This window comes from Mercenaria mercenaria, unplaced genomic scaffold, assembly GCF_021730395.1.
Source record: "Mercenaria mercenaria strain notata unplaced genomic scaffold, MADL_Memer_1 contig_3495, whole genome shotgun sequence".
Classification (NCBI taxonomy): Eukaryota; Metazoa; Mollusca; class Bivalvia; order Venerida; family Veneridae; genus Mercenaria; species Mercenaria mercenaria.
In genome coordinates, this window is record NW_026461638.1 from 12,816 (window position 1) to 37,588 (window position 24,773).

The 24,773-nt window shown below is 35.4% G+C and overlaps 1 protein-coding gene and 1 long non-coding RNA gene across 2 annotated transcripts in view; one reads left to right on the plus strand and one right to left on the minus strand.

The window, feature by feature from the left end:
* Window positions 1-390: 390 nt before the first annotated feature.
* On the minus strand, window positions 391-11,262 carry LOC128553115 (uncharacterized). The gene is made up of 3 exons (XR_008369258.1): window positions 11,203-11,262; window positions 8,566-8,600; window positions 391-465 (listed from the first exon to the last, which is right to left on the minus strand). It is a non-coding gene; the product is annotated as an uncharacterized LOC128553115 (long non-coding RNA).
* Window positions 11,263-11,390: 128 nt separating this feature from the next.
* The window catches only part of LOC123523792 (general transcription factor IIF subunit 1-like), a 35,240-nt gene continuing 21,857 nt past the window's right edge, over window positions 11,391-24,773 (plus strand). Inside the window, exon 1 of the mRNA XM_045301452.2 lies at window positions 11,391-11,510. Coding sequence (XP_045157387.2) covers window positions 11,493-11,510 — 18 coding nt within the window. The 5' untranslated portion in view covers window positions 11,391-11,492. The remainder of the gene's footprint in view (window positions 11,511-24,773) is intronic.

The following is a 24,773-nucleotide window of genomic DNA, read 5'->3' on the forward strand; positions in this document are numbered from 1 at the left end:
TGTTTAAGCCATCTTTCCAAAATATCTATAATACTTTTTGGGGCAATGGAAAAAAGCAAAATGTAAAATAAAAATAGCAAGAGAGTAAGCCTGTTTATAAAATACATCCATTCACTTCCAGAAGCCTAATCCATGATCTATATCAAGATTTGTAAGTTAAAAGGGGCCATAATTCAGCCAAAATCCTTGATGGAGTTATGTTCTCTTGCCTAAAACTGGACATGGTGATGGTACACAAGTCTTGAAAGTTTCAAAGCTTTATCTTGAAAGGTTTTGTCAAAATGTGGACTGGTACGAAAAACTTGACCAAGGTGTGACACCGACGTCAAAGCCGTGGTGAGTAGGCTAGCTCTACTTATTCTTCGAACAGTCGAGCTAAAACTATGTTACCTTTAAGTAAAAATCAATGTCTTTTTTAATACTTGGCATCCATTTCTTCACTTGTTCTGCAGTATGTAAGGAACCCTGAAGTGATGGAATCATACAATAAATCATTCTAGCATTAAAACTGCTGTTCTTGTCACTTTTCAAGGGAGTTTCAACAGGAATGAAACCTGTTAACAGAGAAATTCTCATGCTTATGTGCTGTTATACGAGAAATGAACAACAGAATAGGATTGGCAAATCCATGAACCGCACTAGCTATTCATGTTTAATTTGCTGACATTCATTTCGCATGAACTACAAAACAAGAGGGCCATGATGGCCCTATATCGCTCACCTGTTATCATTGCACTTGAGGAAAAGAAGGTCCTCAGAAAAAATATCTAAGTCCAAAGGACAGGAACAACAAAGGGAAGAAATTTAACCAAAAAGAAAAAAATATTCTTATAAGGTACAGATATGTCAAAATACACCTGAAAATTGGAGGTACCATCCATGTTGTACCACAGAAAAGTGGTCTCGGTTTTTCCCTACGGCCAATAATAAGAAAGTTACTAAAAACAAGAGCTCGTCGAACACAAAATGCCGCCCTTGATGCATTCAGTAATTGCACAAGGAACAGAAATTATATGCTCACTGTAAACAAAAGTTCTACCATTCTGGTTTAATCTGGAGTAGGAGTCATCTGCTGATCATAACCAGCCTCCCTATCAACTTTCATGATCCTAAGCCCAAGTGTTCTAGAGTTATCATCCGGAAACCGTTTTACTATTCAGTGTCACTGTGACCTTGACCTTTGACATACAGACAACAGACCTCAAAATCAATAGGGGTCATCTGCTGGTGATGACCAACCTCCCTATCAACTTTCATGATCCTAGGCCCAAGAGTTCTTGAGTTATCATCCGGAAACGAATTGGTCTACATTCCGACCGACCGACATCTGCAAAACAATATACCCCTCCTTCAAAGAGACGGGGGGGGGGGGGGGGGCATAATAAGCGTTTTATAGTAACGTAAAAGGGAAGTAATTAAAAAAAAAAAATTATTGTAAGTGAACAAAAGAAGGATCTGCCAAATAAATCTGTAGACATAAATAAATTTCAGATCAGTATCTTCATTAGTTACGGAGATATACCCATTTTAATTTGAAACAAGAGCCATGTCAGACATGGCTAATCCCCCCACCGGGCATATCATAATTGAAGGATGTGGTCCTCATCAGGGGTTTTAAGATGTGGAAGAAAGAATAAGTCAGTAGTGAGGTGGTTTACTGCTAAATTTTATTAATTTTCATGAAGAGTATAACTATGATGTTTTTCTATATGACTACTGTAAAAAGAAGGAATGGAAAGCTAACAGGGAACAAGAGTGCCAGAATGTCACAATATATGCCCGTCAAAGCAAATTTCTTTACTCTAGCAGCTGTATTTGCAAATGGAATGTTAATTTTGTGGTTGTTTAGTAATCATTGTAAGTCTTTTGTTTTTTAAAGTCCACAAAAAAACTCCTTACTAGGTAGAGATACCTTATATATAATAAAATTAATAAAATACACCTAAAACTGGAGAGTAACATCTATGCTGTACCACAGAAAAGTGGTCTTGTTTTTTCCCTAGGGTCAATTATAAAAATGTTACAATATAAGTTATTTATAGTAACAACTAAAGGAAGTAAATCTTTCAAAAAAAAAAAAAAAAAAAAAAATAAATAAATAAATTGCAAGTCCACACAAAAATCTTTATCAGGAAGAGACTGGTCAAAATACACCTCAAAATTGGATTTAGCATGTTTGTTGTACTACAGAAAAGTGGTCTCGATTTTTCCCTACGACTAGTAATGAAAAAGTTACAATAAAAGCTATTTAAAGTAACAACAAAGGGAAGTAATTCTAAAGAAGGGAACTGCGCATGACACTTCGTCTCATGATGGTGTATAATTGTGCCAAGTTACATCAAAATCCCTCCATGCATGAAGCAGAAATGCTTCGGACAAAGTCATTCTTGTATCTGACCTTTGGCCTCTAAGTGTGACCTTGACCTTAGGCCTAGTGACCTGGATCTTGCGCATGACACTCCGTCTCGTGGTGGTAAACATTTGTGCCAAGTTATATCAAAATTCCTCCATGCATGAAGAAGATATGCTCCGGACAAATTTCTTTAAGAAAATATGATAAAGGGGAATAACTCAAAAAATAGGCAAGGTAGAGTTATTGTTCTTGCACACTGCACTTCCTCCCAATGTGTTCTATCAGTGTATGAAGTTTGAAGAAAATCCCTCCAGTACTTTTGGGGTTATGCTCCGGACAAAATGTTTTAAGAAAATATGATAAAGGGGAATAACTCAAAAAATAGGCAAGGTAGAGTTATTGTTCTTGCACATTGCACTTCCTCCCAATGTGTTCTATCAATGTATGAAGTTTGAAGAAAATCCCTCCAGTACTTTTGGAGTTATGCTCCGGACAAATTTTTTTTAAGAAAATAAGATAAAGGGGAATAACTCAAAAAATAGGCAAGGTAGAGTTATTGTTCTTGCACACTGCACTTCCTCCCAATGTGTTCTATCAGTGTATGAAGTTTGAAGAAAATCCCTCAAGTACTTTTGGAGTTATGCTCCGGACAAATATCGTTGCGGACGCACGGACGGAGAGCATTTCTAATATCCCCTTCACCTTTGGTGGGGGGATAAATAAAGGGAGGTAATTTGACATAAAATCAGTCCATAGTTAACTACCCTGATTGGCTCAGTCCAACTAATGACAATAATGAAATTTCAAATAAGTCCTATAAGTACTTACTGATATAAATCCATTTTGATTACAATCAGGGGAGGTAATCAGATATAAAATAACTCTGGAACCTCCGATTGGATCTGATTTGTCATGGAATCCAAGATTTATTGTTGTTGAAGATATTTTGGAAGTTTGTATCAAATAAAACCATAAATGAAGTATCTATATGGCTGCAAAAGCCAAAATAGCCAATTTTGGACCTTTAAGGGGCCATAACTCTGGAACCCATGATGGAATCTGGCCAGTTCAAGAAAGGAACCAAGATCTTGTGGTAATACAAGTTGTGTGCAAGTTTGGTTAAAATCAAATCATAAATGAAGCTGCTATTGTGCAGACAAGGTCAAAATAGCTAATTTTGGCCCTTTCAGGGGCCATAACTCTGGAACCCATTTAGGGATCTGGCCGGTTTAATAAAGGAACCAAGATCTTATGGTGACACAAGTTTTGTGCAAGTTTGATTAAATTCAAATCATAAATGAAGCTGCTATTGTGCAGACAAGGTCAAAATAGCTAATTCTGGCCCTTTCAGGGGCCATAACTCTGGAAACCATAATGGAATTTCGCCAGTTGAAGAAAGGAACCAAGATCTTACGGTGATACAAGTTGTGTGCAAGTTTGGTTAAAAAATCATAAATGAAGCTGCTATTGTTCAGACAAGGTCAAAATAGCTAATTCTGGCCCTTTCAGGGGCCATAACTCTGGAACCCATATTGGAATCTGGCCAGTTCAAGAAAGGAACCAAGATCTTATGGTGATACAAGTTGTGTGCCAGTTTGGTAAAAATCAAATCATAAATAAAGCTGCTATTGTGCAGACAAGGTCAAAATAGCAAATTTTGGCCCTTGCAGGGGCCATAACTCTGGAACCCATAATGGGATCTGGCTAGTTCAAGAAAGGAATCGAGATCTTATGGTGATACAAGTTGTGTGCAAGTTTGGTTAAAATAAAATTATAAATGAAACCACTATTGTGCAGACAAGAAATTGTTGACGCATGCACGGACTGACGACGGACGAAGGGTGATCACAAAAGCTCACCTTGTCACTATGTGACAGGTGAGCTAAAAATAATTCATTTCTTATATTTACATTATATTTCCTTTCTATCTGTAAACAAGGTTATATTACAAATTGCATACATTCTGTTGCATTTAACATCTAAATCAGCTTCCCGGCCATTCTGTTTATCAGATGGAACACTGTGATGTCATCTAAGGAACACTCTCCCTGATTATACGTGGACATCATCAAAACAGCAGTCCATTATTACTAAGCAGCACTGTCATAACTTCTTTTGCTGTTCATACAAAATGAGTAATTTTCATTGGAAAATAGGGCAAATGTAAATATAAGCCTTATATTTAGGAAATGACGTCCATGTGATAAAACAAGACAAACATTCCCACGCATTTCATGGAAATGTAACGACATTGAGGGACAAGGTATCCATTTATTAGTTTTAGCATGTTTTATGTTCATTTACAAAATAATTTATAGCAAAAGAGTGCTTTAACACTATTTATTCACGATGGGCTGTTATACGTCGGGTGTAATAATTTTATGAGGGTGCAGCCCAAGTGAAATTATTTGTATGGCATATTACCACCTGAGTGTATAAATAGTGTTCAAACATGGATTTGCTATAAATTATTTCGATTCTAATATGCCCTTAATTTAAAATAGTAGATAAAATATAGTAGCACTCTTTCTTGGTCGCAACAAAAACATTGACGTCACCGCACGTTTAATAACATGACGTCATTCTAGCATAAGAGTGTTTTAACAGAGAAAGCATATTAGATTGTATGTTATAACATCTTCAGAATCCCTCAGGATTCTGCAGATTGCAGATGTTATAAAATAAGCATGCATTATCCCTACATTCAAACTGAAAGTAAACAAGAGCTGCACTATTCGGAGATTTGACAGTAAAATGAATATATGTCTCAATAAGAGACCTCTACTTTTAAAAGGAAGATACACCAAGGGGCATAATTCTGTCAAGAACACAAATTAGAGTTATTGGGATTGTTACCACACATGCAGATGATGATGGTAAAGATATATTTTGGGTTTCAAGTCATTATCTTATATAGTACCAATGTTATGTCCAGAAAACAAAGTCTGTCAAAAAATTTAAGTATGAAAGGGGCATAATTTGGTCAAAATACAAATCAGAGTTATGAGGATTGTTACCACACATGAAGATGATGATGATAAAGATACATTTTAAGTTTCAAGTCTTTATCTTATATTGTACAAAAAACATTAAGTATGAAAGGGGCATAATTCTGTCAAAAATACAATAAAAGTTATGGGGATTGTAACCACACATGCAGATGATGATTATAAAGAATTTTTTTAATTCCAAGTCATTATCTTTTAAAGTACCAAAGATATGTCTATAAACAAAGCTTTCGAAAAAATTTAACATGAAAATAATTCCAAGTATAACAACTTTGTGACCTTGACCTTGGGTATAATGGGCCCAGCCCCTGCACATACTTTGTTTGTATGTTGGACAATGTTTATGTGAAGTTACAGTAAGATATAAGCAATAGTAACAAAGATATGACAGAAAAACAAAGTTTGCCGAAAAACTTTAACCTTAAAAATAACCAAAGTATAACACCTTGGTGACCTTGACCTTGGGTATAATGGGCCCAGCCCCTGCACATACATTGTTTGTATGCTGGACAATGTTTATGTGAAGTTACAGTAAGATATAAGCAATAGTAACAAAGATATGACAGAAAAACAAAGGTTGCCGAAAAACTTTCTTACAAATAACCTACGTACAACACTTTGGTGACCTTGACCTTATGTATAATGGGCCCAGTCCCTGCACATACTTTGTATGCTGGACAATGTTTATGTGAAGTTACAGTAAGATATAAGCAATAGTAACAAAGATATGACAGAAAAACAAAGGTTCCCGAAAAACTTTAACCAAGAAAGGTCACGCCCACGCTGACGAGAGTAGAATAGCCCCCCTATTCTCTGAATAGTGGAGCTAGAAACTACATCTAAAATATTTAAATATGTTTCTCCCTGAGTAAATATTCATTTTTATATAAGAAAAAATTTACTAAATCTGCAATATTTTAAGTAACAATAAGAAATACAATAAACAAGAGGGTCATGATGACCCTGGATTGCTCACCTGAGTAATATGAGCTACATGTTTCAAATGTCAAACTGATGATTTTTAGATTTTTTTTGGAAAATTTTCCGATGTACAATCAAGTAACCCCTGGGGCGGGGCCAATTTTACCCCAGGGGTCATGATTTGAACAAAGTTTGTAGAAGTCTACTAGGCAATGTTACATATCAAATATCTAAGATCTAAGCCTTCTGGTTTATTTTTAGCAAATTTATGAAGATTTCCCTATGAACAATCAAGTAACCCCTGGGGCTGGGTCAATTTGACCCTGGGGGTCAAGATTTGAACAAATTTTGTAAAGGTCCACTAGGCAATGCTATATGTCAAATATATAAGCTCTAGGCCTTTTGGTTTATTTTTAGAAAATTTTGAAGATTTTTCTATGTACAATCAAGTAACCCCATGGGGCGGGGTCAATTTGACCCCGGGGGTCATGATTTGAACAAATTTGTAGAAGTCTACTAGGCAATGCTACATGTCAAATACCTAAGATCTAGGCCTTCTGGTTTATTTTTAGAAATTTTTTGAAGATTTTCCTATGTAAAATCAAGTGAACCCTGGGGCAGGGTCAATTTTGACCCCGGGGGTCATAATTTGAACAAATTTTGTAGAGGTCCACTAGGCAATGCTACATGTCAAATATCTAAGCTCTAAGTCTTCTGGGTTTTTTTTAGAAATTTTTTGAAGATTTTCCTATGTAAAATCCACTGACCCCTCAGGCGGGGTCAATTTTGACCCCGGGGCCATGATTTGAACAATTTTAGTAGAGGTCCACTAGGCAATGCAACATGTCAAATATCTAAGCTCTAGGCCTTCTGGTTTTTGAGAAGAAGATTTTTAAAGATTTTCCTATGTAAAATCAAGTGACCCCTGGGGTGGGGTCAATTTTGACCCCGGGGTCATGATTTGAACAAATTTGCTAGAGGTCCACTAGGCAATGCTACATACCAAATATCTAAGCTCTAGGGCTTCTGGTTTTTGAGAAGAAGATTTTTTAAGTTTTTCCTTTCGGTTGCCATGGCAACCAGTTCTGCATGGAATTCAATTCTTTGAACAATTTTGAAAGAGGGCCACCCAAGGATCATTCCTGTGAAGTTTGGTGTAATTCTGCCCAGTGGTTTTCAAGAAGATTTTTTTAGAAAATGTTGACGGACACACGACGGACGACTGACGACGGACATTGAGCGGTCACAATTGCTCACCATGAGCCTTTGGCTCAGGTGAGCTAAAAAGTAACTTTACAAATTGAAACATATAATAATACCCATATATTTTAAAACTTTAATACTGAGAAATAAGGAGAAACATAGGTTTTATTATATTTATGTTTAATTAATCTATATATATATATATATATATATATATATATATATATAGCCTGTAAAGCAATTCCAAACTTGTACATGTCATTTTTCTTGCACTGCCTCTTCCATTCATCCATCTGTCCGTTACATTTCAGGGCACTCGTTTGGCCGTTATTGGGGCTGAATATGGGCCCCATTCCCCTCATAAAATAATATGTTTTTCCCCCTTTCTCAGAAGAAAATTCCCGATAATAGGTTGTTCGACACAACTAGACATGAACTCTCTTTCAAGTTATATTATTATAGTGCCTCTAATGAAGGTTACTGCTGCAATATAGTTAAATTTGTTAGAAATGATTGAAAGGGTATTAATAAGTGTGAAAAGGATTAACATATATATGGCTAAAAACTTCCCCTTTTTGTCTTAAAACGACGAAAAATTCCCCTTCATGAGGGTATGGGTACCTGTCCCCAAAAGTTGTCTAGTGCCCTGCATTTTATGAAAAGTCTGTTCACAGGTTGAATAATATTCCTACATGGTTTCATAACTCTATGTCAAGTATATTTGAAGATATATGCAACACAAACTTTTAAGCACTTTATGTGTATTTAAGGGGGGGACTGTATGACAAGATCTAATTTTTATGACTGAAGGACATACAGATGGATGAAAGAAGTGAAACTGACAAAATCAGTTAATTTTCAAATTCTCTACATTGCCTTCCATTTATGTAGAAATATCTAGTACTTTTAAAGTTATTACTGAATCCACCTTTTGTGACTGACTGATATTTGCTTGGAAAGATGGTGGCAAATCATAATACCCGACCAGTTACACACACGCTGAGGACTTATAATAATACTTTTTTTATAACGGGCCTGAGCAGTTTCAACACTGTAATTAGGAAGATAAAAAATACTTACTAGACCGGGACGAGGAGGATTCTTCTGGGCATTTTCTGAAAGAAGAAAAAGTTTGGTTTAAAGACAAATTTCTTTTAAAATATTATCATGTTGGAGTCATCTTTATTAAAGTTTATAGGAAAGACTTCTCTGGGAAAAAATTATTCTAGTAAGCCGGCTTAACTTTTTAGGAGGCATAAACAGTTTGAAGGATGAAAGGCTGATCACTCAGTGGATTATAAATATAATAGAAATATCATATTTTTTTCAAATCACTCCTGTTCGTTATAAACAAATTATCAAGTGATGAAAAATAGTTAATTTTGCAATTTGTGTGTTCGACTGAAGATATTTTTCTTGCATCATACATGAACCCCACTTTTCTGTTGATTTTTATTCAGCACTGATAATATTCTTCAAGAAAATGTAATATACAGACATTTAAAATGGGTCCTGTGTGCTACAGCCATTGTGAATATGTCAAATTTATAGCAAGCTCGAAGAGCAGGCCCAAAGGACCTACTCAAGAATTGAGCTTTACAGTAACCCAAGTATACTTTCGCACTTGGTGGTGGATTTAAAAACTTTCGCAGCAGAAGTAACAAGTTGGCACTAGCGAACAGGAAGTAGTTATCTCCACAGTGAATACAGGACTTCATTTGACTGCTGAAAACTATTCATCATGAATAATGATTAATTATTTTCTTGTAAAAGATAAAACAGTGGACAGAAACTGGAAAATATTGTCGTTAATAATCCTAATCCGGCGAATTGGAAGTGACATCACCGTGACATCGGCTTCCCATAAATTTTGCAAAGTATGATATTCGCTGTAACAGGTATGATTAGTCCAACTAATTTGACGCGATCCTAGTAAATATTGAGATAATTTTTTCATATGAGCAACATCCCCACTCGCGTCAAACACTCGAACGACCAAAATAGTTGAAGCAATTTCCGATGAAATTTTCATCGCTGCCGACGCTTTACATGCTATAGGTTTAAATGTCGATTATTTCATTAATTAGCCATAAATTCAAAAAAACTTACATGTATTGAAAGGGGATTCAATTCCTCATTGATTTATGCCAAAATTATAAAATAGTATCCAAAATTACGTATTTTCTGGTGATTTAAACCTATGTATGTACTGTGCACGATTAACGTTTACCGTGTGTACACAAGACAATATGCGTAAGCGATAAAACCAGTAACTTTACATGACTGTGTACTGTGATTTATCTTCGATTATTTTGGTCCTTCAAAGTTTTGATGTTTAGATTGCCCGTCACAAATATAAAACAATCTGAACGGTGAATTATTTTGACTACAGGTATGATGACACTAAATGTATCGTCGCACCACGTAATTTTACGCACACCTATTTCGATGCCATTTTTGTTTTGACCTCGTTCTCGATAAACTTGGGGTTTCCTATGACGTAGTTACTCGGTGTAATGACAGAAAACATCATGGTTACTTTTACCGATAAAAAAGTTGGAAAGTTCAGGATTTGAAGATATTTATCAACTTACATTTACCCTATACATGATTTTTAATGTTTCTACTAATGCAAATTTTCATCCATTTTAAATACGTCCCTGTGGAAGCTTAGATTAAAAAAGTTACTGGAAATTTTGTTGTACGTCTGCAGCCGACTTTGGTGCTATCAAGGTCACATCACTGCCATGTGACATATGTAGTCGCACTATTTTATGTACTGTTTTGGATGGTGTACGCATTATATATCAATGCGATCATTACTACACACTTCATTTTTTTTCTCTTGTCAAGTAGGCTGCGAACACTGGGTTCATCTAAAGTTTTGTATAAAACAAAATGTGCCAAATTCCTCTGTAAACACTGCAGTCCAGAAAAATGAAAGAAAAAACATCAGACAGTGTGTATTAAAAAAGCAGAGTGATTATTTATGTTCTTAGCCCCTTATGTTCATGAATGTTAAAATGTTTTCAGATTTATTTATATCATTTGGCCTTAATATTGATTATCTACTTGCATCGGCTTTTGTGTCCAGTTTTATTGCAGCATCCATGACAGTTATGGTGTAGCACATTACTTACTGTGATTGCACAAATATTTAAGCCAATCAAAAGCTTCGTAACAAGTATCATGCAAGATGCGTGTGCTAGAAAAAAGTATGGCCGACCACACTAGTTGTTGTTTACCTTTTGATTTCTGGCAGTCAGTTGATTAGAATAAGATGTTGTTGGTATGATTCGATGCATAAAAGGTTAGTGCACACCCAACATCTAATAGAGTCACGTATGTTACTGAATGAAAAAGCGCGGCCATGTTGCTTGTTATGTGCATCGAAACTGGTGAGTCTGGGATAAAGTTGCTGTTTCAAGTGAACAGGTTCTCGGGAATTTTCACTTTCTTTTGAGTAGTGAATTGTTTCTTTGTAATGTATTTTTTTTAAGCTAAACATGATTTCATTGGGCTCACTTTGAGGCTTTGCCTTATTTCATATTATACTAGAATAAAGAAGAACAGCTATTTAGTGTGTACACATGGTCGCGAAAACTAAAGACATATTGAATATTCTGTAGACGTGTTAGTTACAATGTAGAAAATTCATATTTGATAGAAACTTTAGTATGTGACAGAATTCTTTGTACTAATTTAATGTAAAACAACCTTCGTCTAAACGCTGCAGCCACAACCTATTCAGTCTTCCGGCATGTTTTTCTTCGTTACGCGCCATATTGAAATTCAGTTTAATTTCAGTTTCGAATGAAGAAATTTATTATCTAACAGTCACTATGGAGACACAAATAAATATTTCTCATAAAAGCAACATCACAATATAAGGATATGAATTATTGTACATATTAGAAACGTTGAAATAGTTAATTTTCGATAAAACATTTCGAACATTTCACTTCACAATAAAAACTGACAGTGCAACAGAAAGGAGAAAATAAGAAATGGCAACAAAACCTCAGGTACCCACTAATCACGCAGTTTATATTTGTAAACCTCTTCCTTTTTTCCTATATGCATATTATTTTATCAAATAATTCACCAGCTTGAAGCTCACTTACAGGACTGAGTCAGGTTTAGTCCAAATAATTGTAGGGATACAGATAACCAGGTCTAGGAAAGTGGAATATTTACAGATTATCTGTAAATTTACAGATAATCTATAAATTTACAGATTTTTCAATCTGTAAATTTACAGATCAAGTGTTTGAAAACTGCTAAAATTATATTTAGACACAAAATCGCAGCTTGAAATTAACTGATTTACTTAAATGGTATCCATGTATAAATAAGGCAGGTTATTAATAAAACCCGGCCCGACCCAAACAACGGAAATAGCCGATTCCTATTGTACGGAAACCGCCGGAAACTTACGGATGGAAGGCTAACATAATTACGAATGATATCGTGTCAACACTCTCAGATTCATAAAAAAAAAATGTACAATGTAATAACCGTAATATCTATCTATAAATACTGCATGACACCCTTGCGAGTATTTTATGCAGGTGCGCGTCAGTGCATAAGAGTTTAAAAGCAGGAATGTACAGGAGAATTAAAGTAATACGTAAAGTATTTGTGAGAATTTGAGAAAAAGCTGTTAGTGCTAATAAAAAGGCGAAATGTACAGTAAAAGGATTAAAAACAGCCTGGTCACTCAGAAGTCCTGGCCCAGTTTGGTTACCCCTTGCCTAAACTGGTCCAGGGTAGGTGCTTGAGCAATGTCAGCCGGCAAAGAATTCCAGAGAATGATGGTAGCCGGGTAGAAAGAGAACTTGTAATAATTACAGAGTGTTTGAATTTGCCAGAAAGATTGGGAATGCATGTGTCTAGTGAGCCGGGTAGGAGGTAACATATAAGATGACATTGGCACTGCAACCAGTCCATGGACAATCTTGTAAAACATCAGTAGCCTGGCATCATTTCTTCTGTTTGCAAGGGAACGCCACCCCAATTGCTTTAACATGTGTGTGACACTGCTGTAATTTGAATAGTCACTGGTGACCCATCGAGCGGCCCTGCGTTGGACCATCTCGATTTTATGTATGTTGAGCTGTGTATGTGGACTCCACACTGAGCTGCAGTACTCTAGTTGTGGTCTAACAAGGGTTTTGTAGGCAAATTCCCTAATATTTTGCTGTTTGGAGGGAATATTGCGCTTAATGAAGTTAAGTGTTTGACCACAGGGTTCTCGCCAGGCTATTATCGCCTGTCGCGTGCGACATGCCTTCAGACTTTGAGTTGTATATATTCGACATCCCTTATTTCCCCCGTCATCCCTTATTGCCGAAGCGACATGTCATAAAATCATCCCAATAAACACCCCGATTAATCCGATAGTGTATTCGAAAAGCTTCCACGTGCTTACCCGATAGTTTAGCTAAAGCGATGCCAGTTAAGATAACCGATAAACCAATGACAGCTTCCTATGTGTGGAACGTGTGACGTAAATTTCATCGTAGCTCCGCCTTTAAATCCTTTGACAGGCGGTATCTTGTGATGTGTACATGAAAGTGACTTCGCAAGTTTGAAGATTATACATGTCATTAGATATAATGACAGATGATTCAACAATTATCGTCCGAATATTTTTCGCAATCAAGGAAAGACAATGTAAGGAATTAAGTCAAAAATTGTGCAACACGGTAAAATGCTTTTGAACAATTATCGCCGTAATATTAATGTTTTTCACACGTGTTTTTGTCGAGCGGAATATCGAAAAGACTATGCAAGAATTAATGTTTTCTGTCGTCACTTTCAAAATAGAACTTGTAGAGAAAAGTTTGAAATACCCTCCGTGCATTATTTCATCACGAACGGACACTTTGGTAGAACCACCGACCTTCCGTTCGGATGGCCCCGAGTGAGGCTCGAACCCACATCGATGAGGGGCAAGTGTTTTGAAGCTAGCGACCTTAACCACTCGGCCACGGAGGCCTCGGTGACAATTTCAGAATCCCCCCAGCCACGCCAAATGGCCAAAGGAAATCGGGCATTGATCCAAAATGGAAACCAGCGTTTCCCTGGATGACAGTCTCAGATTGTGTTGTTTTACATGTATGTACAACAAACAGTTGACATTTTCAAAAACTTAAAATGGATAAATTTCAGCAAATAAACTCCACAGGAATAGAAGACATAAACTTTAAAGTACAAACAGATCTGTGTGTAGTGCTAAAATTGTGTTGTTTTATATACAAGTAATAGTAAATGAACATTTTTAGCAACTTAAAATTGATGAACTTTTAATTGTCATTCAGCAAATAAACTCCATAGGATTTTTATGACCCAATATCTTTTCTTGTTGTACATGTGAATGATGCTTATTAATCACTGAAAATACCACTATGTTTTTCACTCTGAAATGCACAAGAATGCACCAAAATGAGTTGTAGTAACACAAAATTTTCTGGGGTGACCCCCATACCCCCCATGAGGGAAGGGACACCCCTCCCGCGCCCACCCCTTTGCTCGTCAAAAAAAATCCTTCTGCAACATGCCTTCAGAAAATTCTGGCTAGAACCCTGGACCAGCTGTTGAAGTGACCTGGTTTATGTGTTTGTTCCAGTTTAGATCTGAAGTGATGCTAACACCAAGGTATTTTGCATCACTCACGGTTTCTAGTGTCTGCCCATGTAGTGTGTAAGTGGATTTGTAAGGGTGTTTAGACTTGGAAATATTAATCACTGTACATTTGGATGGATTGAATTCCATGTCCCATGTGTGTTCCCATTTTTGTAACCTGGTTAAGTCCTCTTGCAGAGTATGTTGTTGTGTAACATTGTTGACTGTGATATAAACAGCAGTATCATCAGCAAATAACCGGACCTGTGAAACAATATTTTCAGGCAGGTCGTTTATGTATAGCAGAAAGAGAAGAGGGCCGAGGACAGAGCCCTGTGGGACACCAGATGTGACCGGGACCTCATCCGACTTATCACCATTGACTAAGACGGACTGACGGCGACCGATGAGAAATGATTTGACCCACTGTATTGTACAGTCCTGGATGCCATGTTGGTGCAGCTTATATAGTAACTTTAGGTGATTAACCTTATCAAACGCCTTTGAGAATAATATCAAAGAAACTGCCTATAAAACATACGTCCGCCCACAATTAGAATACTGTAACACTATATGGCATCCATGGCAGAAAAACTTAGCATATGAGATAGAGAAGGTGCAAAGAGCTGCAGCCAGATATGTCATGAATGATTACTCATACCAAAGCAGCGTAACATCAATGCTTGAAATTCTTAAATGGCAGACATTAGAACAGAGAAGAATACATGCATCTTTAATTATGTTGTATAAAATATCACACAATCTCGTCTCTGTAGATCATAACCACCTGACAGCCTCTAGAAATTTAAACTTTATCATTCCATCTTCAAGAACACAATATCATATGAACTCCTTTTTTCCCCGCACGATCAGATACTGGAACGCCTTGCCTTATAACATCAAGGACAGTGTGAACCTTCAGTGCTTCACATCTGACCTAGACTCGCATATGTACTAATGTCATCATCCTGTTTTTATTTTTAACAAAGCTGTACATATTACTGCTGTTTCTCTCTTAACACATGCATATCATGTAACATAGCAACATGTTTTTAATAACTGCCCCGACCTCCCAGTTATGATCAGAAATTGATTGTTGGGAGTATCCCCGTAGATGTAGATGTAGATATAATCTTACATTCTGTCACTTATATATTTAGAAGATAAAGTCTTTTGTTTATATTTATATTCGTAGCTTTATAATAACGTTCTCTTGTAGACCAATAGGCAATGTTTCTAATTTAACTGACACTTAAGATCACATATTTCACCTGCTTAAAAATTGTAGGACCACTTTTATTTTTATTTTTTTCCTTTTTCCCCAGTTTGTGAAGGTGGGGATTATCGTCTAAAATATAAGATCTACAATGCATATAATCTTAAAATGAGCATTTTATGTGATTTGATGGGCAGTGCATGCAAGCTGCATGTCTTCTAAGCTTCAGATTTTTATGATCCCAGACTTTCAGATTCTCTAATCCACTAGCGGATTCAGAGGGGGGAGGGGGTGCGCACCACGCCCCCTCTAAAATCGCCCGAGCATAGGTAATTTGTCTTATGTTCTTAGTAAAACAAGTGCAGAATATACATTTTTCTCGCTCACTACGCTCGCATACACATAATATGTCTTTTGTTCTGACTGAAGAATAAAAAGGATGCATTTTTTTCTCGCTCGCTACCGTCTCGCATTGATATTTTATCTTTTGTTCTGGGTGAAAAACATGCATTTTTTTTCTTTATCGCACAGGTCATTTGTCTTATTTTTGGTGAAAAAAAATGCATTTTTTCTTGCTCGCTATTCTCGAACATTTAAAATCTGACAAATTTTGCATGAGCTCCTATAAAGCTCTTCACAGCTTTTATATTAAATAGTCCTATATTAACCTTCCCAATAAAATCCTTAGAAATCGGGCTAAGAAATTCTGAGGTACTTGCGCAAGAATAAGTCTGACAATTCATAAAATGTGACTATAATTAGCATGTTTTTTTGGTTGATTTTGTCACAAAACCTGTCCTTTGTCAATAAAAAATAAAGTACCTCAGAACGCCCAGAATGCACCAGATGATTCCATTGTTTTCAAAATTTTCCGGGAGAGCATGTCTCCAGACCCCCTACTTCCTCTACAAATATTTTACGCCCCCTCTAACAACAAATTCTGTATCCGCCCCTGTAATCTTCATAATCGTCGCACTTTTCACATCAAATTGGAATACACTTGTATTACAGATACAGAATTTTGAGACACTGTTTCCAAAAAAAGGTATAGCAGATGAGACGAACGAAGAAAGTGCACTAAGTATTGTTATTACAAATTTGTATCTGTATGAGTCCGAGTATACATAATGAAGCACTGGATGTTGTCCTGAGATAATTTTTTTGTTTTTGTTTTATAATTCTTTTATTTTATGTATGTGTTTGCTTTCAAATATCTGTCAATTGCATGTACTAAATATGCCATGTCTCACCCATTACATCATCAAAAAAGCTGTTAAAAACGTGCGTTGAACTCCGAAAGGGTTTTATAACTATGTGTTGCAGCCGTATTACCGACGGATGAGACTATTTCAAAATGCTTATTTAACTTTGATAGTTTAGGAGAAAAGCTTATAACTGTCCCATTGAATTGTATTAGTCACGGATAGAGTGACCAAACCTTTAATCGCTCGATTGACGGGCGGACGCCCCAACCATTGTGTCATTCGGTCCGATATGGGGTGGGAGGGGGCTAGGGTAACCAGAAAAGAGACTGTTTTCGCAGGGTTAGTTGTATTTGAAGTTTCAAAACTGGAATTATTTTAAAATCTGGACTGCACACGTTTGTTAACAAAAAAGGTTCAAAATGTTCATTTACAAAGGATGAAAGTTAACATTGTGTGAATGGTTGTATATACTGATGTTGAAATAATTTGTAGCTCGGCCCGATCGTTTTCTTTCTTTTTTTCTTCTTTTTTTTTTTAATTCTGTGTTAAAAGATATGCTTGTATTGCTTAATATATGAAAGAAAGAACAAACAAATATGATTAAAATTTAAACATTAAGGTAGCAGTTAATTGTTGAAACGTGAAAGTTCATTGTTGTCACTACACTCTCGTTTATTCGTGATAATTATTTATTGTTTTTTATAGTGTTTTTTTAAAACAGATTGAGCGGTCATGTTTATGGGGACCCGCGTTCTAATTTTTGCGTAAAAGTTTGGAAACGGCACCGATCTTTCATATTTTATACTTCAGTTCATTCATTTCAATAACATATTGTAACTTCGGTGGTCCTCTCCATACATATCACCCGGTTTTGTTTCAAGGTAAAAAAGTTGAAATGACATCGATTTAGCGGCTATATCCAGCTACGTTATTCAAATTTAAATTGTTGCACACATACACTTGTAGAATTTATTCGTACATAATTTGCTTATTATATATACAGAAGTTAGACAGAAATTTTTATACATTAATCGATTAGATAATGAAAAAAGCTCCAGAGCCTCATCTTTCTGAAATGACGCAGATTATCAGGGTAAAAAAGTAAGCATACTTTTATTTCTTCTGGTTATAATATAATTTGTTTTTGGTAAAACTAAGCTGTTGACGGATATCTTCCAGGTATAATGAATATATATATAAAAGAAATTAGAGGGTGGAAGGTCTTAGAGGTGAAATAACTACCAGAAGAACGTAAAAAGGTCGGGGCCTGGTTTTTGCGTCTTGATACCACTTGTCTACTGAATACACGGAACAAAATTCCTAAACGGTCAGTTTATGTTGTATTACTATTTTGTTAATAATGCATGTATTTACAAGAAATTTCACATACCGACAATTGAATAGGTACTGCAGCTAATTCATTTGAATAGGTAATGCAGCTAATTATCGATTTATTTTTGGCTGACTCACGGCCAACGTGACTGCATTAGGCGTTTTGACCCGTGAATATTCTATATTTTGCACGTGCAGGGCATGCGCACCAATATGCATGCGCTCATGAACACTTTTGGCATTACTGATAAAAGTCCTACTAGAAAAACGCATATCATTTTGAAATTGACACAAGAGCAACGCGCCCGGGCTGTCGGAAGTTTACAACAAAATTCAAAATCGGTCACTTCAATAAATTGTACTTGGGTCAAATTTTGCCAAAACAGCGCGGATGGTAGATACCCACCGATTGAAGGTTCTTGTAAACGGAAATAAGGTTAAAAATGGAAATAACCGTCAAAGTAACAGCTACAAACAAATTATATCAGAATTCTTTTGAAATTGCAGAAATTATTACACACGTGTCGTAAATGTGTCCCGGCTAGCAACATTCCAACAGCTCGATCGCGTTGCTCTTGTGTCATTTTCATCGTGATATGTGTTTTTCTAGTAGGACTTTCGTCAGTAATGTCAAAAGTGTAAACTAACACGTGCATGTTCGTTGTTCGTGCACATGCCCTGCACGTGCAAAATATAGAATATTGGTCAAAACGCCTTATGCGGTTACTTTGCCCGTGAGTCGCCAAAAATAAATTAATAATCAGCTGCAGTACCTATTCAAATGTCGGTATGTGAAATTTCTTGTGAATACATGTATTATTAACAAAATAGTAATACAATATAAACTGACCGATTTGGAATTTTACTGAGTGTACACTACTATTTCTGTTTAAAGCATGCACAGTAATACCCATTTGACTAAATATCACCAACAACTGGTCCCTTCTTTGCTTAAACCATTGACAGTATTAAATTTGTCGGCGGTTTAAATTTATAGCAAGTTTCATAGTTCTTGGTCAAATATGTCACAAGTTACGAAGCAAAAATTGCAATATTTATAGTACCTATATAGTTGACACTAAATTACCAAGGGCCAAAATTCTAATCTGACTGAACTTGACTTGCCGCATTTCCATATAGTGGTGAACATGTATGTGAAGTTTTCTCTAAATATTCCAAACCAGTTCCGAGAGTATAGCTCCGGAATGACGAAAAGCGCAAGGGAAAATAAGACCAGGTAAGTATGTCACTGGATACCTCGTGTTTATTTGCCATGCTTACTAAATAAAGCTTACCGCTAACATTGCCCCCTAAATGAGGCCCGATGTGACAACCCCATTTAGTAGTTGTTTAAATAATAGGATGTTTTCAAAACAGCGTGATAACTTAATGACATGTTGATTATCGAGCTACAGTGAATGTAATTTGATCACCTGAAATATCTCATTAGTTTAGGTATTTGTTTATTCGAAGTGCAATACTTTATTGAACATACGTTCTGAACATCAGTATTAAATACTTTCCTAATAAAATAAAATGGACATTTGCATTGATTAAGACGACACAAAAACCATCCATAATTATATTAGCCTTCCGTTCGTAAGTTTTTGGTGGTTTCCGTACAATCGGAATCGGCTATTTCCGTTGTTTGGGCCGGGCCGGGCCGGGTTTTATTAATAACCAATAAGGTAGTGGCTACGATTATGGTACCGTAATCCTAGCCTCCGGTTCTAGGATTACGGAAGTTCCGTATTCCTAGACAACCCTATGAGAATAGGCTGGGATTGCGGAAGTATTTAAGAGGTATCAAATTTATGTTAGGACATGCATAAATGACACTGTAAACTTACTCATTTCACTAATATTTCGTGCTATCGATCAGCCGTTTGGGGTTTGTATAATATTCTTAATGGCGGTGCGCGGAAATATAGAATTATCTATGTTTCGTAAATACCTGCATTACTTTTTTTCATCAAGTCAACACAAATGGTCTTCAATAACATACAATATGGTCATAAATCATAAAATTCAAAGTATAGAATATTTTTTTAAATCTAACTTTGACACTCATATTTCTAATAAATTTCCACGCGCCGCCATTAAGATTATACTAACCCAAAATGGTGGATAGATAACACAAAATAATAAGGCAGGCATGAAAAATTAAGTGAAATAAGTAAGTTTACAACATCATTTATGCGTGTCCTAACATACAATTTATGCCTATTAAAATACTTCCGTAATCCTAGCCTATTCTCATAGGATTGTCTAGGAATACGGAACTTTCGTAGTCCTAGAACTGTAGGCTAGGATTACGGTACCGTAATCCTAGCCACTGCCTATAAATAAAGGTCAATTGTAACTTTCAGTCATTTCTGTTGACTTTGATTTTTCTTAACATGCCAAAAACTCAAAGTCAACAAAAATGGCTGAAACCCACAAATGACCTTAATTTATGCATGCTGTAAATAAACCAGTTAATTCCAAACTGCGGTTTTGAGAATAAATGTAATTTCATCACTTTTCATACACACAATCTGTAAATTTACAGATTGAAAAATCTGTAAATTTATAGATTATCTGTAAATTTACAGATAATCTGTAAATATTCCACTTTCCTAGACCTGATAACTCGCCAATAGCGGGTCACTATCTAAACTTTTAGCATATAGTGAAGAATGTTTAGACTTTCATGATGTCCAAACTTACTAACACTTAAAACTGTTGCTCGCATTCATATCAATATTTGATTTATTTGAATCATTCTTTTATGTCTGAAGTTATGATGAAATATTTATACCTGTCTGATTTACCAATAGGGGGTCACTTTTGCCAATAGGGGGTCACCTAGTTTATCCTTTTTTTTTATCCATTTAAAATTTGTCTTTTTCTGACAAAACATGACTGTGGTATTAGAAATGAACATTTCAAGACAGTATATGATGAGAGACAGTATGTTTACATTTCAAACAGGAGATATTAAGTCAAAGAATATAGCACTAGTTTTCACAGTTGTATTTCTATGCATAATTAGCACCACCTATATCTAAAACTAAAATCAAAATATTGATTCACGGAACCTTATTCATTTATCTAGATTTGCCAGTTCAAACCAGTACAACATCAAATCAACCTTTGATTTGTATTTTTAAGCAAAATAAACAACCTTTTGATTATCCCTGAAATGGGTGATTCTCTATTGGCTGAATGACCGCCTCTGTTTGATGGCACTTTTTTTCATCGAAGTCAATCTAAAATTCATAATCATATTATTCCTACGAAAGTGTGCGTTTCACTCTTCAAAATGGTACCAAATTTGTGTGGTTTTATCTAAGAAATTGTGAGGTATGCTCAAAAATATTCTACTTTGAAGAATTCAAGAGTGCTAAAATCCAAGTCAGGAAACATAGTTGCAAGAGTTATCTACTCATGGAACTCAAACTCATTAGATTAGATCCATCTTCTTTTGTCTAATAATTGCTAAATGAGAAGTTTATATAACTGGATACTTAAACATTGTATACTCTAATATGTTTAAGAGAGATTCACATTTTATTTTCAAGTGACCCGCTATTGGCAGTGATTCTCTATTGGCGAGTTGACTGTACTCGAGAGTTGAAATATCTTTATATTTTTTTGACTGGTTGATATCCCCCTCCGAGTACAAACCAGAAAAGGTAAAAAATGTGTTGGATAAGTTTTCTTCTTCGCGTATGTAATGCCCAATGAAATCTGTTGGGTGAGAATCACGTTGAAATACAGCGACGAATAAAATAAAGAAATGCATACATAGAAAGAGTTTAATTTTTCCTTTCCATTGATGTATATATTATCTAGATTCCTTAAAAAACTTTCAAACTATGGCAGTTAAAAAAAATTCAGAGGTTTAACACGGGTGTACTACATACTGGAAAATGGCCGATTCAGGTAAACGCATTACTATGTACATGAAGCGTTTTCATTGGTCACGCCTCCGACCGCCATTACATGAATACGATTGAACCGTTAGAGGTTTAAATTTTTTACAACAGAAATTCTTGATAAATATGTCCTGTTCTTACTTTTTTTATTTACTTTTTATGATTTAAAACAACAAGTAAGCTGTTGGGCCTTAAAAAAATTCGTGACTACTGATAAATCGTAATTTCAATCGACCACAGTTTTCACCACAGTTTTGATTGTTTCTGGTTGAGACCGTAGACAACGTAAAATATCAAAATGTAAAATCCGTCTACCCCAGGTCTCATTATTTAGACTAAGTCAGATTGTGCTGTCAGTCAGGCTGATAGTGTCGATTTTGGCTGATTCGTGCACATTTCAGTCAGGGTAGTTTGTTCACTGTGGGACATGCCAAATAGGCCGATCAAAACATCATGGCGCATTTCAGTGTAAGATCACAGTTTCTCTTGATCGGATTTTAAGTCAACTCATCCCAAATTCGGTCATTTCGTCCCCCTTGGTGATTTCAAATTGGTCATTTCGTCCCTGTTTTTCGGCCCCATCTTTGTAATACATTTTTTTTTTAAAATTCAAAATATGATAAATTCAGTTGTGTCTTTGTCAAATAAGTATATTTACTGCTGAAAATATACATAAGTTTTCGTTTGCTTTAAATTAAGAACTTTTTTGCTTTATAAATGATCAATTTAACCAAGAACATTTTCTTTATTTCTTTTTTTCTAAGTTTGCTACAACACGATTGCATTTTTGTACCCCCCGACAACAAAGTTGTAAGGGGGGGTACATGTATACTGGTTTCAGGTTGTCTGTCTGTCTGTCCGTCTGTCCGTAAACGCAATCTTGTGTGCACCATCTCTCCTTATCCCCTTGACAGAATTTAATGAAACTTCACACAAGTGATCAGTACCAACAGTAGTTGTGCATGGGGCATGTTAGGTTCTTTTAGAAAAAAAATTGGCAGAGTTATGGGACTTTGTTTTTTTGTTACTATACTATATACATAGACACAATCTTGTGCGCACCATCTCTCCTCATCCCCTTGACACAATTTAATGAAACTTCACACAAGTGATCAGTACCAACAGTAGTTGTGCATGGGGCATGTTAGGTTCTCTCAGAAAAAAAATTTGCAGAGTTATGGGACTTTGTTTCTTGTTAACATACTATGTACATACAGTCTGCATATGCAATCTTGTGCGTGCCAAATCTACCAAACCCTTGCACACAATTTAATGAAACTTCACACAAGTGATCAGTACCAACCCGAGTTGTGCATGGTGCATGTTACATTCTTTTAGATAAATATTCTGCATAGTTATGTGACTTTGTTTTTTGTTACTATACTGTATACATACAGTCTATATACATACAGTCCACATAATTATGCAATCTTGTGTGCATCAAATTGCAATGTACTGTGTCAGTGCATGCGGGGGGTACATTCATCACCTTTAGTGATAGCTCTAGTTAATGTTTGTATTTGATGGTGCTTTTTCTTAAACCAATGAATAAGATTAAACTTTTTTTTATATCAAATAATTTCCTCAATTGGTCCAATCAACTATTAACACATTTCATTCAGTCAATCAACAATTTCTCATGCAGTTAATCACCATTAACACCTTTCAATCAATTAATGACTTTGAATGTGATTAATAACCTTAGGCCACACCAAATTGAAAAGTTGTTCATTTGATTTTTTTTCTGAAAAAATGGAGGTGGCAAGCGAAAAAGTAATTTAAATATTTTTTTGTTTTTTGAGAAAATCTGGAGCGAGCAAAGAGCGAAGAAATATATTTATCTTGATTTGGCTCTTGATTGACTAATAAAAACCTTAAAATAGAATGTACAGCCATTTTACATTAAAAATAATTCACCAGGGATTGAGAAAAGTTGACCTGCACACTTGCAGCAAAGCAAACTCGAGAAAAAAGGTAATATCATTGGTATGCAGTACAGTGTATTCAAATAATGTATGCTTTTGAAAATGCAGCTAGAAAATATGTAATATACAACAATGCATAACCTTAAAACATAATTATGACATATATACGTGACTTGAATATTTACTGCTTTTTTAGCTCGACTTTTCCAAGTTTTTGATAAAGTCAAATATCTCTGTTACTATTAAAGCTTTTGACTTGAAACATAAAATCATTATTTACTATCAAAGTCTACACCAGGAGAAATGATCCCCTTAACTCTGATTGAATTTTAACAGAATTATGCCCCTTTTTAACTTAGAATATTTTTGTTTAAGTTTTATATATATTGTCCAATAGCTCTGTTACTTTCAAAGCTTTTGACTATTATGCCCCTTTTACTGGCAAAGCCCTAATTCAGAGTCAAGCACTTAGAAAAGTTAAGCATGCTGTCTAATGGACAGCTCTTGTTCTATTTTAAACTTTTTTAACAGATTAAATTTGTTGGAACAGAATCACAATTAAGGTCTGAAATAGAGATTAACGTGCATTAACATTATTCTATTTGAGGATTTGAAAATCTAAACAGGTCCGAACACAACTATAATGTAAATTCCTTACCCCACCTACTTTCATGTACAAATGCTGATCATTTGGACAGGAAAAACAGAAAACAGAAAAAGTGACATGTATCAATACATATTTACCCTTGCCAAAATAATGTAGATTGATGTTATCAAATAAATTAGTATGTTTTCTCATTCAATTTTCAATGAAATAAATCCTATTTTTGTAGCAACTCAATTTGGTAAGCATTTGAAGCAAATTGCATAACTGCATAAAGGGGAAATAACTTTAATACCTTTAAATATAAGTATTATAATATATTATAGACGATGTGTGCATAGTATGTATTTACTGTGATTAAAGTCCATTTTAGAACAATCTCGGACTGAAATTATAAGCATTTGCACACTGTTACATCCGAAAAAAGTAGCGCACCAACATATTTTGGCTTGATTTTTT